Source organism: Balaenoptera borealis, assembly GCF_965194805.1.
Source record: "Balaenoptera borealis genome assembly, chromosome: 14".
Classification (NCBI taxonomy): domain Eukaryota; kingdom Metazoa; phylum Chordata; class Mammalia; order Artiodactyla; family Balaenopteridae; genus Balaenoptera; species Balaenoptera borealis.
In genome coordinates this window covers 43,726,840-43,746,516 of record NC_138875.1, presented here as the reverse complement: position 1 = coordinate 43,746,516, position 19,677 = coordinate 43,726,840, and the positions used below count along the sequence as shown (strand labels likewise).

At 40.1% G+C, this 19,677-nt stretch overlaps 1 protein-coding gene across 1 annotated transcript in view; it reads right to left on the bottom strand.

The window, feature by feature from the left end:
- Window positions 1–19,677, bottom strand: part of KLHL14 (kelch like family member 14) — a 104,019-nt gene that overhangs the window by 73,115 nt on the left and 11,227 nt on the right. Inside the window, exon 3 of the mRNA XM_082354313.1 lies at window positions 750–871. Coding sequence (XP_082210439.1) covers window positions 750–871 — 122 coding nt within the window. The remainder of the gene's footprint in view (window positions 1–749; window positions 872–19,677) is intronic.

Genomic DNA, 19,677 nt, shown 5'->3' with positions numbered 1-19,677 from the left:
AAGAAACGATGATTTTTGATTCCATGACCGAGTCAGATTGGGAATCATAACCGATGGAACAATAAGTTCCAAATCTCAGTGCCCCAGGCAAGAGGTTTGCTGTAAAACACAATCACCCTTTAAGGAGGGGAGGAGAAGAATCTTGGGTGGAAGTTTGTAAGCACAATTTAATGCAGGAGGGAGAGGTCCTAGGTATATCTGTGCATCTGAACAGTGGAGCAATGGAAGGGGATGGTTCTCTAAAGACCCGGGGCCACAGATTAAAGGTTAATGAGCAAAGATACCTAAAAAGCAAAATGAACATTAGTTACAGAGACAATGAACATTAGTTACAGAGACAATGAACATTAGTTACAGAGACAATGAACTAAACAATCATTTTGACATGAGAAAATTTACTAGTGCTATTAACCAAGCTTTCCCCTTTCCAAGAGCAAAACCATAATGGAAGAATTTCTTTTGGAAGATCTCCGTCTTCCCTCCCCCTCTGTGGCAACACACACAGAAACACCAACTTAAGTGCACTGATTTTCGGCCAGTTTTAATTTAGGCCTCTTCCACTACCAAATCGGCCACTCTGCAATGTTAATTTAGTCTTTTACTTTAAATCCCCTGTGATACATAAACACACCTCCAAAGGGTAACAAATCAATAAAATGTCTAATTTGATTAACCATGTTTTCAAATTCATCAAGATAGCTCTAACCTGAAATAAATAGGTGGGTAAAGAAAGAAAGAAAGGCACTCACTTGTGAGGATTTTCCATGTCTTCTTTTCATCATCATAGTACTGAACCAAATTGCTGGGGAGTCGGTCTGGCCCAGGAGGCAATCCACCAACCAACAACAGCATTTTCTTGTTAGAGCGAATTCTTCACCCAAAACAAAAGAGGAGATGAATAACCACATTACTGTAGAGCCTCTTTAGTGGCAACAAAATCATAACCATCAAAAGAATGTTCCCTGCTTGCAGATTTCTATTTCATTTTTTTCCTCTTTCTTCTCCCATTCATGTCTCAACATTTTTTTTGAACCAAGCAGAAAAATGATCAGAGAAGCACGGCATATCCCCATACCCAAGGAATAATAAGCTCCTTTGATGCAATTTGTTAGAGGTTCATTCTAGAACGACCTTTTTCTTATATTATCCCTTTAAATCATCACTCTTTACAGCTGAGTACACATGAAATGCTCTGGAGTTGTGCTAAGGTTAAGCATTGAAGTTGCATGTCAAAAATCGTATTAGTCAAAATCATTATTATAAACCATTCTCCACTCAAAGAACCTTGAAAAAATTAAGGTTATGCAGAGACTTTGTGAGCCAACTCTTTAATCACCCAGCGAACTTCAAATACCAGTTTGGTACAATTAGTAGCCCAGGGCTAACTGGGGTGGGTTCACCAGCGCGAACAGGACTTTTTGTTTAATTTAGCTGAGACTTCTGCCTTCATCCTCTTCCCAGCTCCTCCTCCCCCTCCCCCCATCCCAGGGCACCAGTGGCGACACAGCAGCACCAACTGGTAAAAATGAGACTGTGAGGTTGTTTTGAGCCTCCCCAGAGTGGAGCCCTGCCAACGCTTGCCACTGATCCAGCGGCATGAACTTGCTCAGCTGTGCAAAGTCACTCTAATTCCCTCCCTCTGTTTTTCTACCTTCTCCCCCCAGGGGGCAACCACTGAAAGGAGTGACTACCCACCCATCAAGAGCTGGCAATTCGCTGCTATTAACCGTGACTGTGATTCCCAGCCTGCTTGGCAGCTCCTGAGAACAGGCCTGCAATGTCTCATGTGCAGTAAAAGCTGTAAGATGCACCCTGGCCGGCGCACTCGACCTGATGGATGTATGATCCTCAGGAACAGTAATGGATTGAGCTCACTTGCGATTGGACGGAGGAGGACAGACCCAGCCCCCCACAAGGGCCCTGCTGATTTAACGGTCGCTTTACATATAACTGAACCTTTCGTTCACCTGAAAGGCTGAAGGTGGTGGTGGAAGAAACGAAACAACCATGATTGAAGGAAAAAGTCAATAAATGTAAAAGGGTTCCTCTTAAATATGATCACCACCCACAGCGTGGCTCAGAATCTATTATTCCATATTCAGCCTGGTCGTTCTGATTCAAGGACGCTTGGCGAAGTACGCCCTTGTGGAGAAGCACTGTTTGTTGGTTAAGAACCTAACATTCGGAGAGTTAACTGAATACAGTTAATGACATTTCCATGGAAAGGAAGGGAACAAGAGAATTCCTTTAATGAAACTCTGGTGCCATAGAATGCCTCCTATATGCCTCAGCAGAAAAAAATACCTTCTGGAAAACCTCCTGTCAGGGACTCATGCATAGGGGGAGCTGTACTTGTAGAAGAATGTTCAATGTGATATCAGCTTGCAATATTAATTTTGCCACAAACCAAAAATCTCGACTTCTTTGAAGCTGAAGTACTTTGGAACTGTACCCATGTGCCTTATAGATCAGTAGTTGGGAAACAAAAGCAATAGCAAAGAGCTCCATATTTTGAGGATGTCAGCGATTGGGGTGGTTTGTTGACAGGGGTTAAGAAAATTCAGTGCAGTAAGTACCTCTCTTTTATTTGCAAACAATACATAATTCATGTGCCATATATTCTCCTAAATGCCTGGTTACAGAACTAATATAAAACAATTTTTTCCTGTAGGTTTAGCGCAAATAAACAACCACTCTGTGAGTATAAGTTAAGATGAGAGCCTCTGTATTTTTAGATGGCTGTCAGTTTCCACGTGTAGACAGACCTGTTCAACGGGAAGTCACGATTCTGTGGCTGTCATGATCTGACACATGTATGTGCTCTAGACTGAAGGTGGGGACAGATGGACCAGTATCTACCGGTTAGACATAGAGGCAAGGACTAATTGGAATGGTGGTATGACCAAAGCAATGTAATTAAATCTTTGTTTTAATATTTAAATAAATGTACTGCTTTTAAAACGTGTTTCATGAGTGACAAAGGGAGATAAACGCATAGCTCAAATATGTTTGTAAGGGTGTTTCATTCATTGATAAGGCCAGTCTCCCTGGACCAATCCCATTGGTGATTTTCACCACCTCCTTAGATGGACCATCTCTGCAGATGAGGAGCAGATTGAGAGTCTTTGTCCTTTGTGCCCAAAGAGCCAGTCATTGCCATCTGTCCCCTAAGAACTGGACTGAGATTACCGATAAATAAACCACTGATCAACTGGCAAATGGTAACAACTGCCACCCTGCCAGCAAAGACACTGTTTAAAGGCTAGCTGGCATAGCAGCTGTGAGAGACTTCACATCAACTAGGACAAGTCTCTAAACCACCCATGAAGAATTACATGGAAGTAAAGGAAATCCCAGCTCCCCTCATGGGCTGTGTGTTTTCTGTAAAGGAGCAGTTCTCCTAGTTCATTACATTTGGCCTTCTTAGTGAGTGAAGACACATTCTAAAGCTTTTGCACTATTATATTTATATCATCATCCATTCAATGTACAGCTTTCTTACTTGCAGTGTTTTGTTTCTAAAGTTTAGTGTTACTCAATGTTCCAACCCGGTATTAATATTATTTAATTCTAAATAAAGCTTAAAACTCTACCTTGTGAAGGTGACGCACATAGAAAGTAAAAACAGGATAAAGCATGTGAGAAGTAGCATAGTACAGAAGAAAGAACACATAAAATAACAAAACACATTTAAGTGGTTTTCTCACCATTTTCTCCATTGACTCTCAAAACAGCCCTACGTCATAGGTATAGTTCCATTTTACAGGAAAGTGAGAAAGTTCTTATAGTCAAATAAAGTGGCAGAAACAGTGTTCAGACCTAGCCCTTCTAACTCTACCAGGTCCATGATCTTTTTAAAATTCAAATTTATTTAAAAATTTTTTATTTTACCATAAATTCTGGTTAAGACCCAGGTGACCTGGATTCTAGGGCTGATTTTGCTATTCAGCAGAGTGACTTTGTATAAATTACTTGGCTTCTTGGAGCCTATGTTTTCTCATCTTTAAATAGAGGAGTAATATCTGATCTGCATCTTCAAAGGATTGTCATGAGGATTATGTGAAACAATGAAGTGAAAAGTTCTATGTAAACTCTAAGGTAAATTATTATTAATTTATCTTTAGTATTAATACGATGTGGGCTTTATTTCATTATGCCAAACCTGATTAGTTAAAGAAGAAAAGTAGTATTTTTCACAGAGATACTTCTTGAATTCATATATATAAATACAAGTTAATTAAGAGGGTTTCACTACCTAGCTGTTATCTTATAATTGTATGTTCTTAGAAAATTATCATTTTAATTATGTTGGCTATCTTGAGCCTTGTTATAAGAAAATATACATCGGACATTACATAAAACTGTGAACATTTCTGGATCCAAATAAAGAGAACTAATAGAGATTACTCTACATTTCTTATTTCTTAAGAATAAAACAAATGAGAAAACCCAGCACATATTTTACTTTGATATAAATGCAATGTCAGCTATTCAATTACTCCTAGAAACTAATACACGTGAATAATTCCTGTGGAAAAGCTTCCATTCTTTTTACAGTGTGCAATTATAATAGTGACAATGACAATAATGACAGATCATAATGAATGCATATTGGATATTGAAACCTCTGATTATCATGCCATTTATTTGATGTGTGTGAACTTCAATTTGAAAACACCATGAAAAAAGATACCTTGTGAACTAGAAAAGTAAAATTAGAAGAATCTGAATTAACTTGCTGAAGGGGGTTTCAATTATTCTCTTCTAAACAATTCCAGTGGAGCCTTACAGGTTTAATTTTAGATTAGGCAAAATCTACAATATTGCAATAATTAGAGTTCCTTCATATGGCAACATAGTATACTTTTTAGAAGCTCTTTACACAGGAAGCCAATTTAGCCAAAATTAATCTGTTCTCTTTAAGTCTGTTAATATTTTTAAAATACTCCTTTTTACTCCTCGTCTTAGCACCACTTAGACCAAAGTAATATACTTAAGAGTTAAATAATTAGAGAAACTTAAAGAGCTGAGTATGTCTTGATTAATAATATTATTTAGATGCCTTTGGGTCCCTAGATTCTTGCAAAGAAAAATATAAGGTTAAAAAGGCGATGGAATTTGAAGGTCTCCTTTGTTCCAGCTCAGTAATTGCCCAACATTTACCATGTGTCACATTTGTGCGTGTGTGTGCGTGTGTATGCGTGTGCGCTGGCGCGCAAAGGTACTTTGGTTCCAGGGATGAATGATTGAAGGATAACCTAAAACCTCCTGGTGTAAACAAATTTTTCATCATACTGGTGTTCTAAGTATGGTAAAGTCTCATTTATTTATATTTCAGTGATTTGGAACTTAAATAATTGGGAAACAGGCCAGATAAAGTTTTCCTTCCCAGGATACATATAAACATTTTTTATTAACTAGATTGCAAGAAGTGTTTTAACCAGTTTAAGAAATCAGCTGGTCTACTGGCACTTTAGAGCCACCCATGTACATTTAGGCTAAGTTCATTTTGCAGATAACTAATCATTATTTATTTACTAAAGAAAATGTTCTGCAATATTCTTAAGAATCATTAAGTCAGAGAGTTAGAAGAGAACTTTGAGGTCATCTCGTTCAGGGATTTCCAAGACTGGCAAGTCATCAAAATCATCTGAGGGGATTAAAAAATTAAGATTCTTGAGATAGATTCTTAGGTCCCAATTCCCGGAGATTATGATTCAGTGGGATGAGGCCTTAAAAATCAATAATGTTTCACAGTTTTCTGGTTGATTCTGACACACAGCCAGACTTGAGGTCACTGATTTGGTCCAGTTCTCTACATAATGTAGAAATCCTTTCAATAGTTTTTTTTTAATAAGTATTCTTATTAATTTGGAAATTTGTAATGAAATGGACCTTAGGTTTTCAAACGCACTCTATTGTGGAAAGTTGTTGGACAGTTGTGTTAGATTGATTTTTTTTCTCCTTATGCTGAGCTGAGAATCTGCCAAAGTCTTTCAGAGAAAAAGAGCAAGGTGCTGTCATGGCAGCACCTCCGATAATGGCAGATAGTTGCTATATGTCTTCTCTTTAGCATGTTGAAAATTTCCCTTTCTTTCTGAAAAAATTTCCATTTTCCATATTAAAAATGTACTCAATGTACCTTATTAGAACTGTACACAATATAACAAATATGATATTGATATGTGATGTGATGTATTTTTTTAAGGCTTTTTAAAAATCACAATGGTCTTTCAGCTGCCACAATGCAGTGCTGGTTCCTATACAGCTTCCAGCTGACTACAAATACAGATTGTCTTTAAAAAACCAACCCAGGTTGTCAAGTCAGGCTTTTCCCTATCCTATATTTCTCCTAGTTAAGTATTTTAAATATCAATGCATTACCCTTTTTAAATGCTTTTCTATCCTCTACTGATTGAGACACTTTGTTTCAATTAATTTATCATTTAGCAATTATTAATTGAGTTTCTACTATGTTCCAGTTTCTGCTACGTTCTAAACACTAAAGATCATGGTGTGAACAAGAGGAATAAATTCCCTGTTCTTCATGGCACTTACTTCCATTCTAGTGGGGACATCTATTGGAAATATCACGATTCTCCAAGCAGGACAGCCTGGTTGTTAAGAGTGTAGGTCTCACAATTGGGGTGAGACTTTTGGCTTCAGCTCTTCTCAGATGAGTGACCCTGGGCTAGCTTCTTTGCCCTCTTGAATCTCGTTTGTAAAACTGGGATAAGAACAGACCTAAGGCATAGGTTTGTTTAATCTTCAGGATTAAAAAAAATATATGCAAAGCATTTATAGCAGTGCTAATTAAATGCTGTCTATCACCATCCTCCTCCTCCTCATCGCCATCATCCTAAGTATAGCCATTCCTTTGTGTAATCTGCAGGTTTGATAAGCGAGTAACCCATGTCCCCATCCAAATTTTATTACTTAAGAAGTAATAGCATCACATTTCCATGGTTTAGACATTTTAGTCATCCCAACTCATTCTCTCTGAAATGATACATAAATACTGGGATTTTTACTCTGTAATTCCCCATATATGGTCTTCAGAGGTGTATTGCCATTTTTTTTTTTTTTAAACAAAGATGTAATGGAAAAACTAAGCAGTTTTGAAGGGGCAATGTAAATGGGGGTAGATAATAATTATTCCATCTTTCAAAGGCTAAGTTAATTTTAATTTAAGAATCAGCCAGACCTGGACTGAAGTTCTCTTTTTACCACTTCATATGTTTATAGCCTTGGGCTGGTATTCAACCTCTTGAAGCCTCAGTTGCCTCATCTGTAAAGTGGGAATGTTGTGAGGGTTAAATGAAGTCATTTAAGCATAATTTGGAAAAGAAATGGCTGCAACTCGTAAACAAAATCACCTTCTAGAGCTAGTCTCTTCAACCAACGAAAGGCACTTCGTGCTGCTGTTGCCTTTAAAGATGAATGTCTCTGCACAGTGAGGGGAGACAAAAACTGATGCTCCCGGGACATCCCTGGTGGTGCAGTGGTTAAGAATCCATCTGCCAATGCATGGGACACGGGTTCAAGCCCTGGTCCGGGAAGATCCCACGTGCCGCGGAGCAACTAAGCCCGTGCGCCACAACTACTGAGCCTTTGCTCTAGAACCCTCGAGCCACAACTACTGAAGCCTGCACGCCTAGAGCCCGTGCTCCGCAACAAGAGAAGCCACCACCATGAGAAGCCCGTTCACCGCAACAAAGAGTAGCCCCCGCTTGCCGCAACTAGAGGAAGCCCGTGCACAGCAATGAAGACCCAACGCAGCCAAAAATAAATAAATAAAAAATAAATAAATTTATAAAACAAAACAAACAAACAAAAAAGCTGGTGCTCCCAACATGATCCAGTAGGGAGAGGCTGGAGAAGACTGGAAGAAGTTATGCCTCTTTCCCACGACTTTCCAACTTCAGTGAACTTTGCTAACCCTGTGATGGCTTAGCATTTTATACAAGCGGTGAGTGAATGTGCAATTTCACATCTGGTGGTACAACAGTGGTGTTTGGTAGTGATCCGGAGGCAGGGAAATTCGGGAAGATGTAAAGCCCTGGGGATTCACAGAGACAAAGACAGGTTTTGGATTTCCACAGGTCTTTGGATTCAAGGGGTTTGCAACAATTTTGCCAGGTCTTTACCAGAACTGAAAAGCCACCAGCTGACATCTGAGTTGCATATGGAAAATATGTATGTAGTTCCCATAGTAATCAATCGATAAATGACAATGATTATTATTATGCATAATTATTAAACTTACAAAGCACTCATTTGAAAATCCATCTTTGGAATTTTGACATTTTCTTTTATTGTTTAGAAGCCTTTTCAGGTACCATAGGTTCACTGTTTATAAACAGTCAGAATATTTACTGCACAAGCAAGTTTAGCAAAAATATAAAACCACTGGGCTTCCTACAATGGCATTGGTCTAGATCTCATTCATAAATTCAACCCACTCACTCTTGGTTGCCATCTCTCTCTGTTAAGGAAGTCCCCAAACCTTATGATATCCAACTCTCCAAATTTTATGGTAGTCTTGACTCTTCTCTCATTTTCCTGCTATAGTCAATGTTGTACCAAATCCTATGGATTCTAGAGCTGTAACATGTACACACTGCTATATTTAAAATAGATAATCAACAAGGACCTACTGTATAGCACAGGGACCTCTGCTCAGTATTCTGTAACAACCTAATTGGGAAAAGAATTTGAAAAAGAATAGATACATGTATATGTATAACTGAGTCACTCTGTTGTACACCTGAACCTAACACAGCATTGTTAATCAACTATACTCCAATATAAAAAAAAAATATCTCTTCATTTCAACCAAACTGCCAGTAGCCTGATTCAGCTGGGTTGCTTTTCTCTTGAGCTGTTGTAATAGTGATGTCCTTGTTTTGTGAGCTTCTGCTCCCATCGAATTTACCCTACATGCTTTGTCAAATGAATTTCAGCAAAGCCTGACATTAACAATCAATTACTTCGGTCCTCTTTTTATAAACTATCAAAGAATTCCCCATTACTTATCCTCAATAAAATGCACATATCCTCTACATTATAGCCTCCCTTTTCTCTCTTTGTCTCTCTGTCTCTCTCTCTCTCTCTTTGTCTCTCTCAAACACTCTCTCTCTGTTTCTCTGTCGTAGGTTAAGTGCCTTGCTTGAGATTCTTTTCACGGATAAAACAGTTTCTGAGTTAAGATCTGAAAAACTTGAAAGAGGAATTTCAGATGGAAACTGCTTAGACCGTGGGGAAAAAGTAAACAGAGAAAGATCCCAAATCAGTAGCCAGGAGGAGACTTTCCAGATTAGCTAGCTTTCCCTAAACTTCCAGCTAGAAGGGTACCCAAAAGTCCCCAGAGGAGAGCTGCTACCCCTTTCTTCAATTTTTCCAGAGAAGCAAACTCCCTGGAGAACTTGTTCCAGCTGATTTGCTGTTGTATTTAGGTTTTTTTTTATCATAGCTGTTCTTGGTAATTACACAGCAGCTTTCATCAGAAGAGCCTTTAAATAGACCTGGTAATGCCTCTCTGAGGTAGGTAAACATAAAGTATCATTATCCCCATTTAACAGATGAAGGAATAGAGGAAAAAGGGTTTGGGCACCTTTTCCAGTGCCTCAGGATGGGTTTTATTTCTTCCATTTCACAGAGGAAATGTCTCTAGGGCTTTCGCACACAACCCTTCTGTGATTCTCAGGAATGGCTGAAAATGTCTTTGCTTCCATCTTCTGACACTTTTTCTCCCGCCAGGAGTCTGGCTGCGTGGTGAGTGGAGAATGGTCAGTCATATACAGTATTTAGTTTTCCTAAAATGGAAGTAACTTTAAGATTCGTTTGATCATAAAGACAACACAGGCTCATTGAGAAAAATTCTAAGTATAGTTAAACACAAAAAGGACTTAGTACTACATAGGTACTCAGTAAATGCTTGTTGTGGTAATGAAGAAATGATGAATAAAAGAACGAACTGGTGAAAAGAGTCAAAGTCATTTGCAATCCCACTAATCCAGATATATGTCATTACAGATTCTTACCATCCTTTTTTTTCCTCGTCTGTTTTAAGGTCCAGTCAGTGGGTGTGGTGATGGGGGTGTCAAAAGGCAAAAAGGAAAGAGGAAAAGCCATGTTTCTGAACCAAAATGTGGAAGAGTCAGAGGGTGACATATTGGAGAACAGACAGTCTTGTTGATTAACCCCCAGATCTAACCTGCTACCTAGGATCAGTGTTGGGAGCTACCCACGATAGAGGGAAGTTTACCAAATTTCAGTTATTAGCACAGTACAGGACCTTAATGATCTTTGCCAGATCTGTATATTATTTACTTAATATTTTATTTAAAACTCATCACTTTAAAATGCTTCATCCCGGTCTGTTCTAGTCTTTCCCAATGGTGGCCGCTCTTTAGAACCACCTGGGAGAGCTTTTATAAAATATTTAGGGTCGGGGCGCCTCTCAGAGATTCTGATTTCATGATCTACTGTGGGACCCAGCGTCGGTGTTTTTTAAAAATCTTTTTAAGCTTTCTGTGTGATTCTAATATACAACCGGTATTGAGAATCATTGTTCTAGCAATTATATTTATGAATTATGGGCTTCATGGGTTAACTGTGTTTTATCTCTGATACATGTTAAAATATAGTAATACCTAACGATTAAAATAAATTTAAAAATGGTTTCTCGTGTACCATCTGAAATGGTCTCACATTCTACCAGTGGCAGGTAAACCATAGTTGAGGACACGCTATAGTAAATGGAAGAAACCAGGACTTTAAAATCTTGAACCCTAGTCACATTCCAACTTGGCCCCTTCTTATAGGTTTGACCATGAGAAGCTCAACATGTTGAATGACTGGAGCTTTGCATGTTACAATTGTAATGAACCATCTTCCCACTCCTTCACTTCTCACCCGAGCCCCTGTAGCACACTAGTACATTCTTCCACAATTCTTCACTGACACATACTGAACTCAGAATGTCACCGGGTCCCCCAGCATGCAGGTGGGGTAGTTTGCCAATGTTTGTGCCACATTTCTCTGAACACCAAAGCTGTAGACGGGTTCATGATGGCAGAGGCAGATATGACAAAAGTGTTTTAAGGTCCTCATCCGAATCCATGAAATGTAAGGCTCCCCAAGGCTTAGTTCATAAGCCAGAATGGGTCTATCTTCATATTGTACATAGCATTTCACACTTCACTCCTGGTCCTTTGCTTCATGAGGAAAAATGGCTTCCAGCCAACTTTATACTCACTGCATTTCCACACCCCCCCTCTTCCCAACCTCCTAGATTAAAGCCTCCTTTGGTAACTAGAAGTAGTTGAATATCTTCTTTGCTTGATTACCTATATAATCTCGAATTCTAATACCTAGTACATAGTGACTTTCTGAGGAGCATGAATTGCAATGGGAATAGTATCTCATTAATCCTCCCTACTCCTGGGAGGAAGTTGTGTGGCAAGTATGACCTCTTCGACTAATCCATCCTGCCTCCAAGTGGGACTCGGGGTCTCCCTACTCACTAGCACAGATGCCACCCAACACGCTGGCAGGGACACCAATGTTTGTGTAATAGGAAAAAACTCTTCTTCTTGCTCAAGAGAGAAGTGGTTCTGTGCAGCCTGTCACCAAGGAGCTATTCAAGCTCTGTGTAGCCTAGTGACGAAAAGCGATAAAGCATCACTCTCATGCCAGTGATGGACTCCTAAGTAATGCCTGCGTTTAAACCCCTAATAAAGGCCAATTATTAGACTACGCTGCCTCTTGAGAACCAATCTCATTATTGAGACTTCTCTCTCTCTCCCTCCCATCTGGCCGCCTTTCTGAAGAGAAAAGAGTGACTTCCTGACCTGGGAAATGTTGGTACCTGCTGCACAAGACAAAGTGCAGAAAGACACAAGATCACATGATGACGCTGAAAATCCAAATTCAGGATGTCACATACCTCCCACTGAAATTACTTGTATCTGACAGTCCAAGACCTAACAGTAAAAATGAATCTTTAACAAAATCACGTTCCCCAAACAGAAGTTCAGCCATTCAGGATGAGGGGACAATGGCCTGACTGACACCTCATGGGTCTAGAGACTGATTTTATCCATTCCTCTAACTCCAGGGAAAGATTTCTCGTGGGGAAAGTAGGAAGCTCGTTCTGAGTAACAGGGGCCAGCCTCCTGCCAGGCAGGCTGTTGCCAGTTGGAGCATCACTGCAGGAGTGGTCATGCAGAGAGATAGGGAGAAAAGTTAGTTAGTAACTGAATGTATTGCCCCATGCTTCTCTTGGAATATTCATGGCAATAAATAGGTATCCATCTTCAAGAAAAGAGAGTTGTAGCTGACACCCTCTACATGGGCCCAGAATTTATTTTTAGGGGAAGAATAATGTTATGAAATCATCCTGGGATTAAGGTAAATGAAAGTTATCCTCATTTTGGGGTAGAGAAGCCGCGAGGGACTGAGGCAAGCTTGGGGTGTGTACTGTGGAGACGATGAGGTGTGGCTTGTGGGATCCAGCTCAGGGACACCCCACTGCGGTGGGTGAAATAAGAATTTCTTATCCTCCTCTTCTTTCCCTCTCCCTCCCTGTGGGGAGCCAGTTCTTTCCGTTCTTTGCTGCTTCACCAACCCTGGAGGGGCTAAGTGATAAAGGAAACCCTGGCTCAAGGGATCTGCAGGATCTAGGAGGCCCTCCAACGTCTCCCCAGGAAGGGGAATTTGCAGAAGCCTCTCAGACTCACCGATCAGCCAATCCCTGACACTGTCCTTTTCAATCATCAGATCTCTGACAGGCAGAAACAAATTATTCTGGGAAAATTCACCACATTCTCTGAAGCTGAATTGTGGACTCTATACTGTGTGGCTTGAATTATCCTGAAAATTCTCTAGCGCAGTAGGTACCCAAATTTCATCATCAGGAAGCAAATCCCCTAGAGTCCGGTAATTCCAATAACTTTCCCTAAGACTCATTTCCCTTTTTCTCATGTCAGTGAATCTGATTTCTTTTAGTTTTGCAATAAATTTTCCTTAAACTTATCTTCCAGTAAATTGCAATCAGTATTTTCTTCCATCGTCCATAGATATGTAGCAAATTGGAAAACAGAAGCATCTGTTTAGTCTCGTGATTTTTCTCAATGTGGTCCCAAAATCACCCAGGAAGTTGCTAAATATGCAGGTTCCTGGGTCCATGTTCCAGATCAATCTATTTAGAATCTCTGGGTAGGACTAGGGAAGATATGTTTCAGTAAAAAAGCTCTATGGTTGATTCTTCAAAGAACTACTGATTTAGGCAAGATTTTATGGGGCTGAGGAAAGCAGATCTGTACTTTTGTTTTCTCTTCTAGGTTTGTATTATTGGAGGATCTATCAACACATTGCTGACTTGGATAATTGCTCATCTGCCTAGATAATTTTGCCTGTATAGATCTAGTTGAAAAGTAACATTTCAGTTAGTGCCTCGAACCTGTTTTATAATTCCTTGTGTTCTATTCTTGGCCCTTGTTTTGGACTGAATGGTGTTGCCTCCAAATTCTTATGTTGAAGCCCTAACTCCCAATGTGACTGTGTTTGGAGATAGGGCTTTTAGGAGGTAGTTAAGGTGAAATGAGGTCATAAAGGTGGGGCCCACATCTAATAGAACTGGTGTCCTTATAAGAAGAGGAAGAGACACCAGAGATTCCCTTCTTCTTCTCCCCACCCCACCCCCCAGCTCTGCATACAGAGGAAAGGTCATGTGAGCACACAGTGAGAAGGCAGCTGTCTGAAAACCAGGAAGAGAGACCTCACCAGAAACCAGCCCTGCTGGATCTTGATCTTGGACTTCCAGCCTCTAGAATAGAACTGTGAGAAAACAAATTTCAGTTGTTTAAGTTACCTGGTCCATATTTATTCTGTTATGGCAGCTTGAGCGGACTAATACAGTCCTTAACAGAACTATCCAGCCAACAGGAACACAGGGCAGAAAGATGCCAATGACTCTCACACTCATTTTTGGGGATTGACACTTGAGAAGGAGGCTTCAATGGTCAAAACCTGCACGACTGCTTTAAGAAAGGATCGTCTTAATTTCACCACACAACAGCTGTATTTTATAGCAGTCAACCGACCACTCACCGTGTGGAGAATTTGGAATATGGGAGGCAGATTCCTTATCTCCTCCTCTGCTTGGTGCTCGGCTACTTACATATGCAGTAAATGTTAACGGTTAACAATGTTCCAGTGAAGGGAGGGCAACCAGGAGGGATAAGAACAGATACGGATAAAGGAGAGAAGTGATTCCATAAGCTTTTGTGGCAGACTCTAATTAGTGTCTGTAAAGCCATAGACATACATTTCTTTGTGCTTTCAGACATGTTGAATGTTTCTCATGCTCTGAGATTCTAAAGTTTCCTTGCCATAAAAAATGAGAAGCACTCTCCAGAAAAATCTTTCTGAAGTGAGACTATTCTTTCTAGGTCAAAAAGACTATTGTGTTCTGGAACCTGGGCTCTCAGTTTGACTAGGCTGATGCAAGACTTGAGAGGCTTCTTCCTGTACAGGGGGTGCCCTTTCCTTGGAATGGATTTTTGCTTGCTGCTGGTTTTGTTTGCTGCTTCCTAACTCTGGAGCAAGCACAGATCTTGAGTTTGTGTGCAACAAAGTGGTGTTCCACTATTTCAGTTTTGCTTTGTCTGCTTTCTCTTTCCAAATTTTGAATATAAGACTGTCTGAGTGACAGTTGAAGTTTATTGGGCTTCTCAGGGTTCTGAACTGACTACCTTGAATTAGGTATCTTCTCTATAATTCTGCCGAGGGAAGACGGTGCCTGCCTTCTAAACACACAAAGTGACTAATTTAGGCAATTATCTGCTTACCTGGGATCTGGTGGTAGTGCTACTAAAACCTACGAAGTTATCACATGCTTTTAATAACACTTTGTCCCTTTGAATAGCCAGATAAGAAATCCACGTTAAAATTTCTACTGCTTTGCACTCAGATCTATGATGGTGGCCTGAAGTCTTCTTTGTCGTGTAATAGACATGTAAATCTTTTAACAGAAAGCAAGAATTTGATTGTTCAAAGAGATTCATAATCAAAATAGAAATTGTTCCGTCCAGAAGCATAAACATTAAGCTTAGGAAATGATTTGCTGAACATTCTGTCATATCCATACACTCAAAGCAAGAGTTAGTGAAGTAACCTATGGGAATTCCCTGGCGGTCCAGTGGTTAGGGCTCCACGCTTACACTGCTGTGGGCCTGGGTTCGATCCCTGGACAGGGAACTAAGATCCCACATGCTGCACGGTGCAGCCAAAAATAAATAAATGAATAAATTAAAAACTTTAAAAAAAAAAGAGTCAGTGAAGTAACCTAACCTAACCTACTAAAAGTAGTAAAAGTAATTTCTTGTCAAGAGCAGTAGATATTTTTTGTCCCTAAGGAAAATTGCAAGGACACTGTAGCAAAGGAAGATGAAACCGGACAAGTTATTCTCATGATGAATTTAGCTTTTCCATGTCAAAAACTGCCTTGGTGATACGTATAGGGAAGCCCTCAGTTGAATGTCAGCCGTGACTGAAAATTCTGGGCTGTGCTGTTTCTTGGTGATCCCCACAAGGAACACTTTTGCATCCCCTTTCAAATAAGAGCATCTGTTTTTCAGGTTTTATTAAAAAATTTCTTCTTCTTCTTCAGTGGTTCTTATGAGTCATCACTGTCTTGGCAGTCAAAGAATTTTACCTCATTTCCCTAAAATAATTATTGTATAAACATAGTTTGAATAAAAATTTCTGATGTGCCTTTAAGACAATGTAAATAAATAACTTGAGTAATAAATATTTTTTCTTTGAATAAAAGATTTGCTACACCAAGTGCAGACTACCACTTGAGGAATATAATGCCTAAATCAACATAAAGCCAAAATAATCACATGAAGAAGAAAACAAACAACATCAAAATCAACCACAGATAGTTTCCTCTGCCACACTAAAAACCAAGAATTTTAATAAGACATATGTGCCTTACAAAAGAATCTAGAGAATTTTCCACTGTACATGTGCATGCATTTGATTTTCATTTGTGTCAAATGGAACACCCAATTCCTGCAGAAGGTGGCCCCAGCTGTGATCTAGGAACCATAAGAAGCCCTCCTAAAAACGCCAAAAAGACTCTTACGACTCAATAAGAAAAAGAAAATAACCAAACTAAAAAATGGCCAAGGATTTGAAAAAGACTTTTTTCCAAAAAATATACAAGTGGCTAATAAACACACAAAAAGATGCTCAGCATTATTAGGGAAATGCAAATCACAGTGAGATAGCACTTCGCATCCATTAGGATGGCTACAGTCAAAAAGGCAGGTATTAAGTGTGGGCGAGGATGTGGAGAAATTGGAGCCTTTATACACTGCTAGTGAGAACGCAGTACAGATGCTTTGGAAAACATTCTGACGGTTCCTCAAAAAGTTAAACATTTGTTCAGTGTTAACTGTGATACCATAAGACCCAGCAATTCCACTCCTAGGTATGTATCTAAGAGAAATGAAAACATATGTTCACACAAAAGCTTGTACATAAATGCTCATAGCAGCATTATTCATAATAGCAAAAAGTGGAAACAAACCAAATGTCCATCCACTAATGGATAAAGTGTGGTTTATCCATACAATGGAATATTATTTAGCCATAAAAAGGAATGAAGTACTGTTACACGCTACAACATAGATGAACTTTGAAAACTTATGCTACATGAAAGGAGCCAGCTCCAAAGACCATATATTGCATGATGCCATATTCCATATGAAATGTCCAGAATAAGAAAATCTATGGATTTATGGAGAGAGAAAGTAGATTAGTGGTTGCCTACACCTGCAAGGGGCAGGGGCAGATGGGGGCTGATTGCTAATAGGTATGGGGTCTTTTTGGAGAGGGTGGTAAAAATGTTCTAAAATGAACTGTGGTGATGGTAGCAAACACTGTGAATATACTAAAGCTCCTTGGATTGTACACTTGAAATGGGTGAATTGTGTTGGATGTAAATTACACCTCAAAAAAGCTGTTCAACCTGAATCCACAAAGGCTTTTCTAATTTTCCAACTGCTGACATGGATAGAACAAGGGAATGGGCCAGACTCAGGACTGGCCTCAGCTCTGTAGTTTACTCAAAAGTGGATAAAACGGACACTGTCAGCTAAACCTTATCACTATCAGAGCAGCACTTGGAACTCAGACTGTGAGAATCCGGCTCTAGAATGAACATCCTGTATGGAATTAGGAGTCCTAACAAGTGAACAGAAAGGCAAATTGGATATAAACAGAACTATTCCTATAAAAATAAAAGCTATCAATGATTAAGTATTTACCGTCACGTACTGTGTTAAGTGTAGTACATACATTCTTCCAACATTCAGAATTGCCCTGATGAGGTGGGTAGCATTATCTACATTTCAGAGGTAAGCAATCTGAAAACAGATTAAGTAAATTCCCCAAAGAGAGCCAGCTTTTAAGTGGTCAAGGTGGGATTTGACCTGCATCTGTCTGAATTTTAGGTCTTAATTACTCTGCAATAGAACTGTTTAAGATATTTGCACTATAACATAACATTTTTATCTGTACCTCCTACTATGTCGTATTCTCTTTCTCTCCATACCTATATCTCCTAGCTTTACTCTGTAGTCTGTACCTACAGATGTTATTCTGGAGTGAACCCTTGCGAAAACCTTAAGACAGGGAGTTTACAGGAATTGCCACTGACAGTAGTGGTACAGTTGTCATAGTAACCAATCCACCAAATTGGTCCCTGCTAGGAGGCTCACACTTCTGCCTCTATAACACACCAGTACTGGCTGGGATTCCTCACAGTATCCATGGCCCCCTGTTAATGCATATGGGGTAGGAAGTGCTGAGGTCCTGGTGTGCATCCTAAAGCAGTAAAGTTCTTCCTTCGAAGTTTCCCTCTCTGACTCACAGATTTTCCATTCCCTCTTCTAATCCTTTCCATTTGCCCAGGATGTTCCGGTGTGCTTGGTTCTGAGGGGTGCTAAAAATCAGGGCCAGACAGAGTCTGCTGCTTTGTTCTAAGCAGGATTTACAAAATACGACTATTTTCTTTTTGGCGAAAAATTGACCCTCCCAACCCAGTAACTCCTCACTCAGTGCCAGACTGTGAATCTTTGACTGTCCCGGCCCCACCCACACGCAAAATAGACCCTTAGCTGATAAAAACACCTCTCAGAAGCCACCGTACAGAAAATTTCAAGCTGGCAGCCCACAGTGCGCAGTGTCGGGGGCTACGCACGCAGACAGGCAAACACATCTGTCCCTCCGCATCTTTCAGCGATGCCTCTACATTTTCAAGGACTCTTTTCTTCTCTAACCTAGGTCTTTCTCTCTTCGTCCTCCTCTCCATTTCACTGGCCTCGTCTGTCTTCAGAGGCACCTTAAGGCACATAAGGCAGGGAAGTGAAACCGACTGTAATTCTTCAGTTCACTTCTCTGCAGCCTCCAGTGAGCCAGTCTCCATACGGTGGCCCAGCTGAGCTCGGAGGAAGCTCGGGTCCCAGCGCAGGTGTAACTCACCAACCCGTTCGCAGGCGCTGTGGGAGCAGAGAGCCAGACACGGACGCCAGAGGCTCTGCGAGCAGCAGCAAAAGGAGTCCTACATCGAATGTATGAGATTAAAAAGAGGAGGGACTCTCCTCTGTGAAAGGAAGAAATGGAGACTCTTATACCTAAAAAGGCCATCATTTTCAGGAATGAAATATAAATTGCTGAGAGCAATCAAAAATTCTGACTTTCCCACTTCCTTCTGATGACCTTGTGTTCACCTTCGGGTCCCTCCAACTTCACTCTTAGGTCCTTAGAAGTCTGACTATTTCTGTGCTGTCAGTGAAATCACAAATTATGTTCAAGAGTTTTCTAGATGGGCAAAAAAGTATTCAGGTCACTTTGCTTAGTGTATCTTTTAAAATTAAAAAGAAATCAATTACAACTAGCACTTTCTGTTTGTAGTTTTTTCACGTTCTGAGCTGATCCTTACCAAAACCCCAGGAAGGTGAACAATAATTCTTAACCCATTTTACTGATGTGGGACTCAGCTAAAGTAGAGCTAAGATACACATTTAGGTTTACGAATTCAAAGGTGGCAGTGTTTCCAATACAGTATTGATCATTTACTCAGTTCAAGTATAAAAGCATGCTGATTTTTCCGTATGGAATTCATCCATGCAGTGGATAATCCTTAGCAGAGCCCACAACTTCTTCTATGATTTGGACAACCCTCCCTGCACAATCTCTGGCCACACACACCTTCTTTCAGCCCCTAGAAGGTACCAGAGAAAGAACTCTTTGGCCACTCGGACAAGGTTACAGCACTGTGTTATACCGTTTCCCAGCAAATGGCACTTTTCCAATCTATAGCATGTATTACCAGTGTGATTAATCTGTGTACTTATTTACTTTTTCCTTATACGGTAAACCACATGAAGTCACGAATGTGTCTGTCTTCTTCACTCTGTATCTCAGAGCATAGCACAGAGTTTGGAGTGTTATACATGTTCAACACAAGTTTGGGGGATATTCCGTGGCAGAACTTCTTGTTAGTGGTAAATTCGACGCATCACCCCAAATTCCCACCGTGGGAGTGGCACGGCCATGGGCCTGGGTTTAGAAAATCTGCCCAAGGTCATGAAGGTCCCC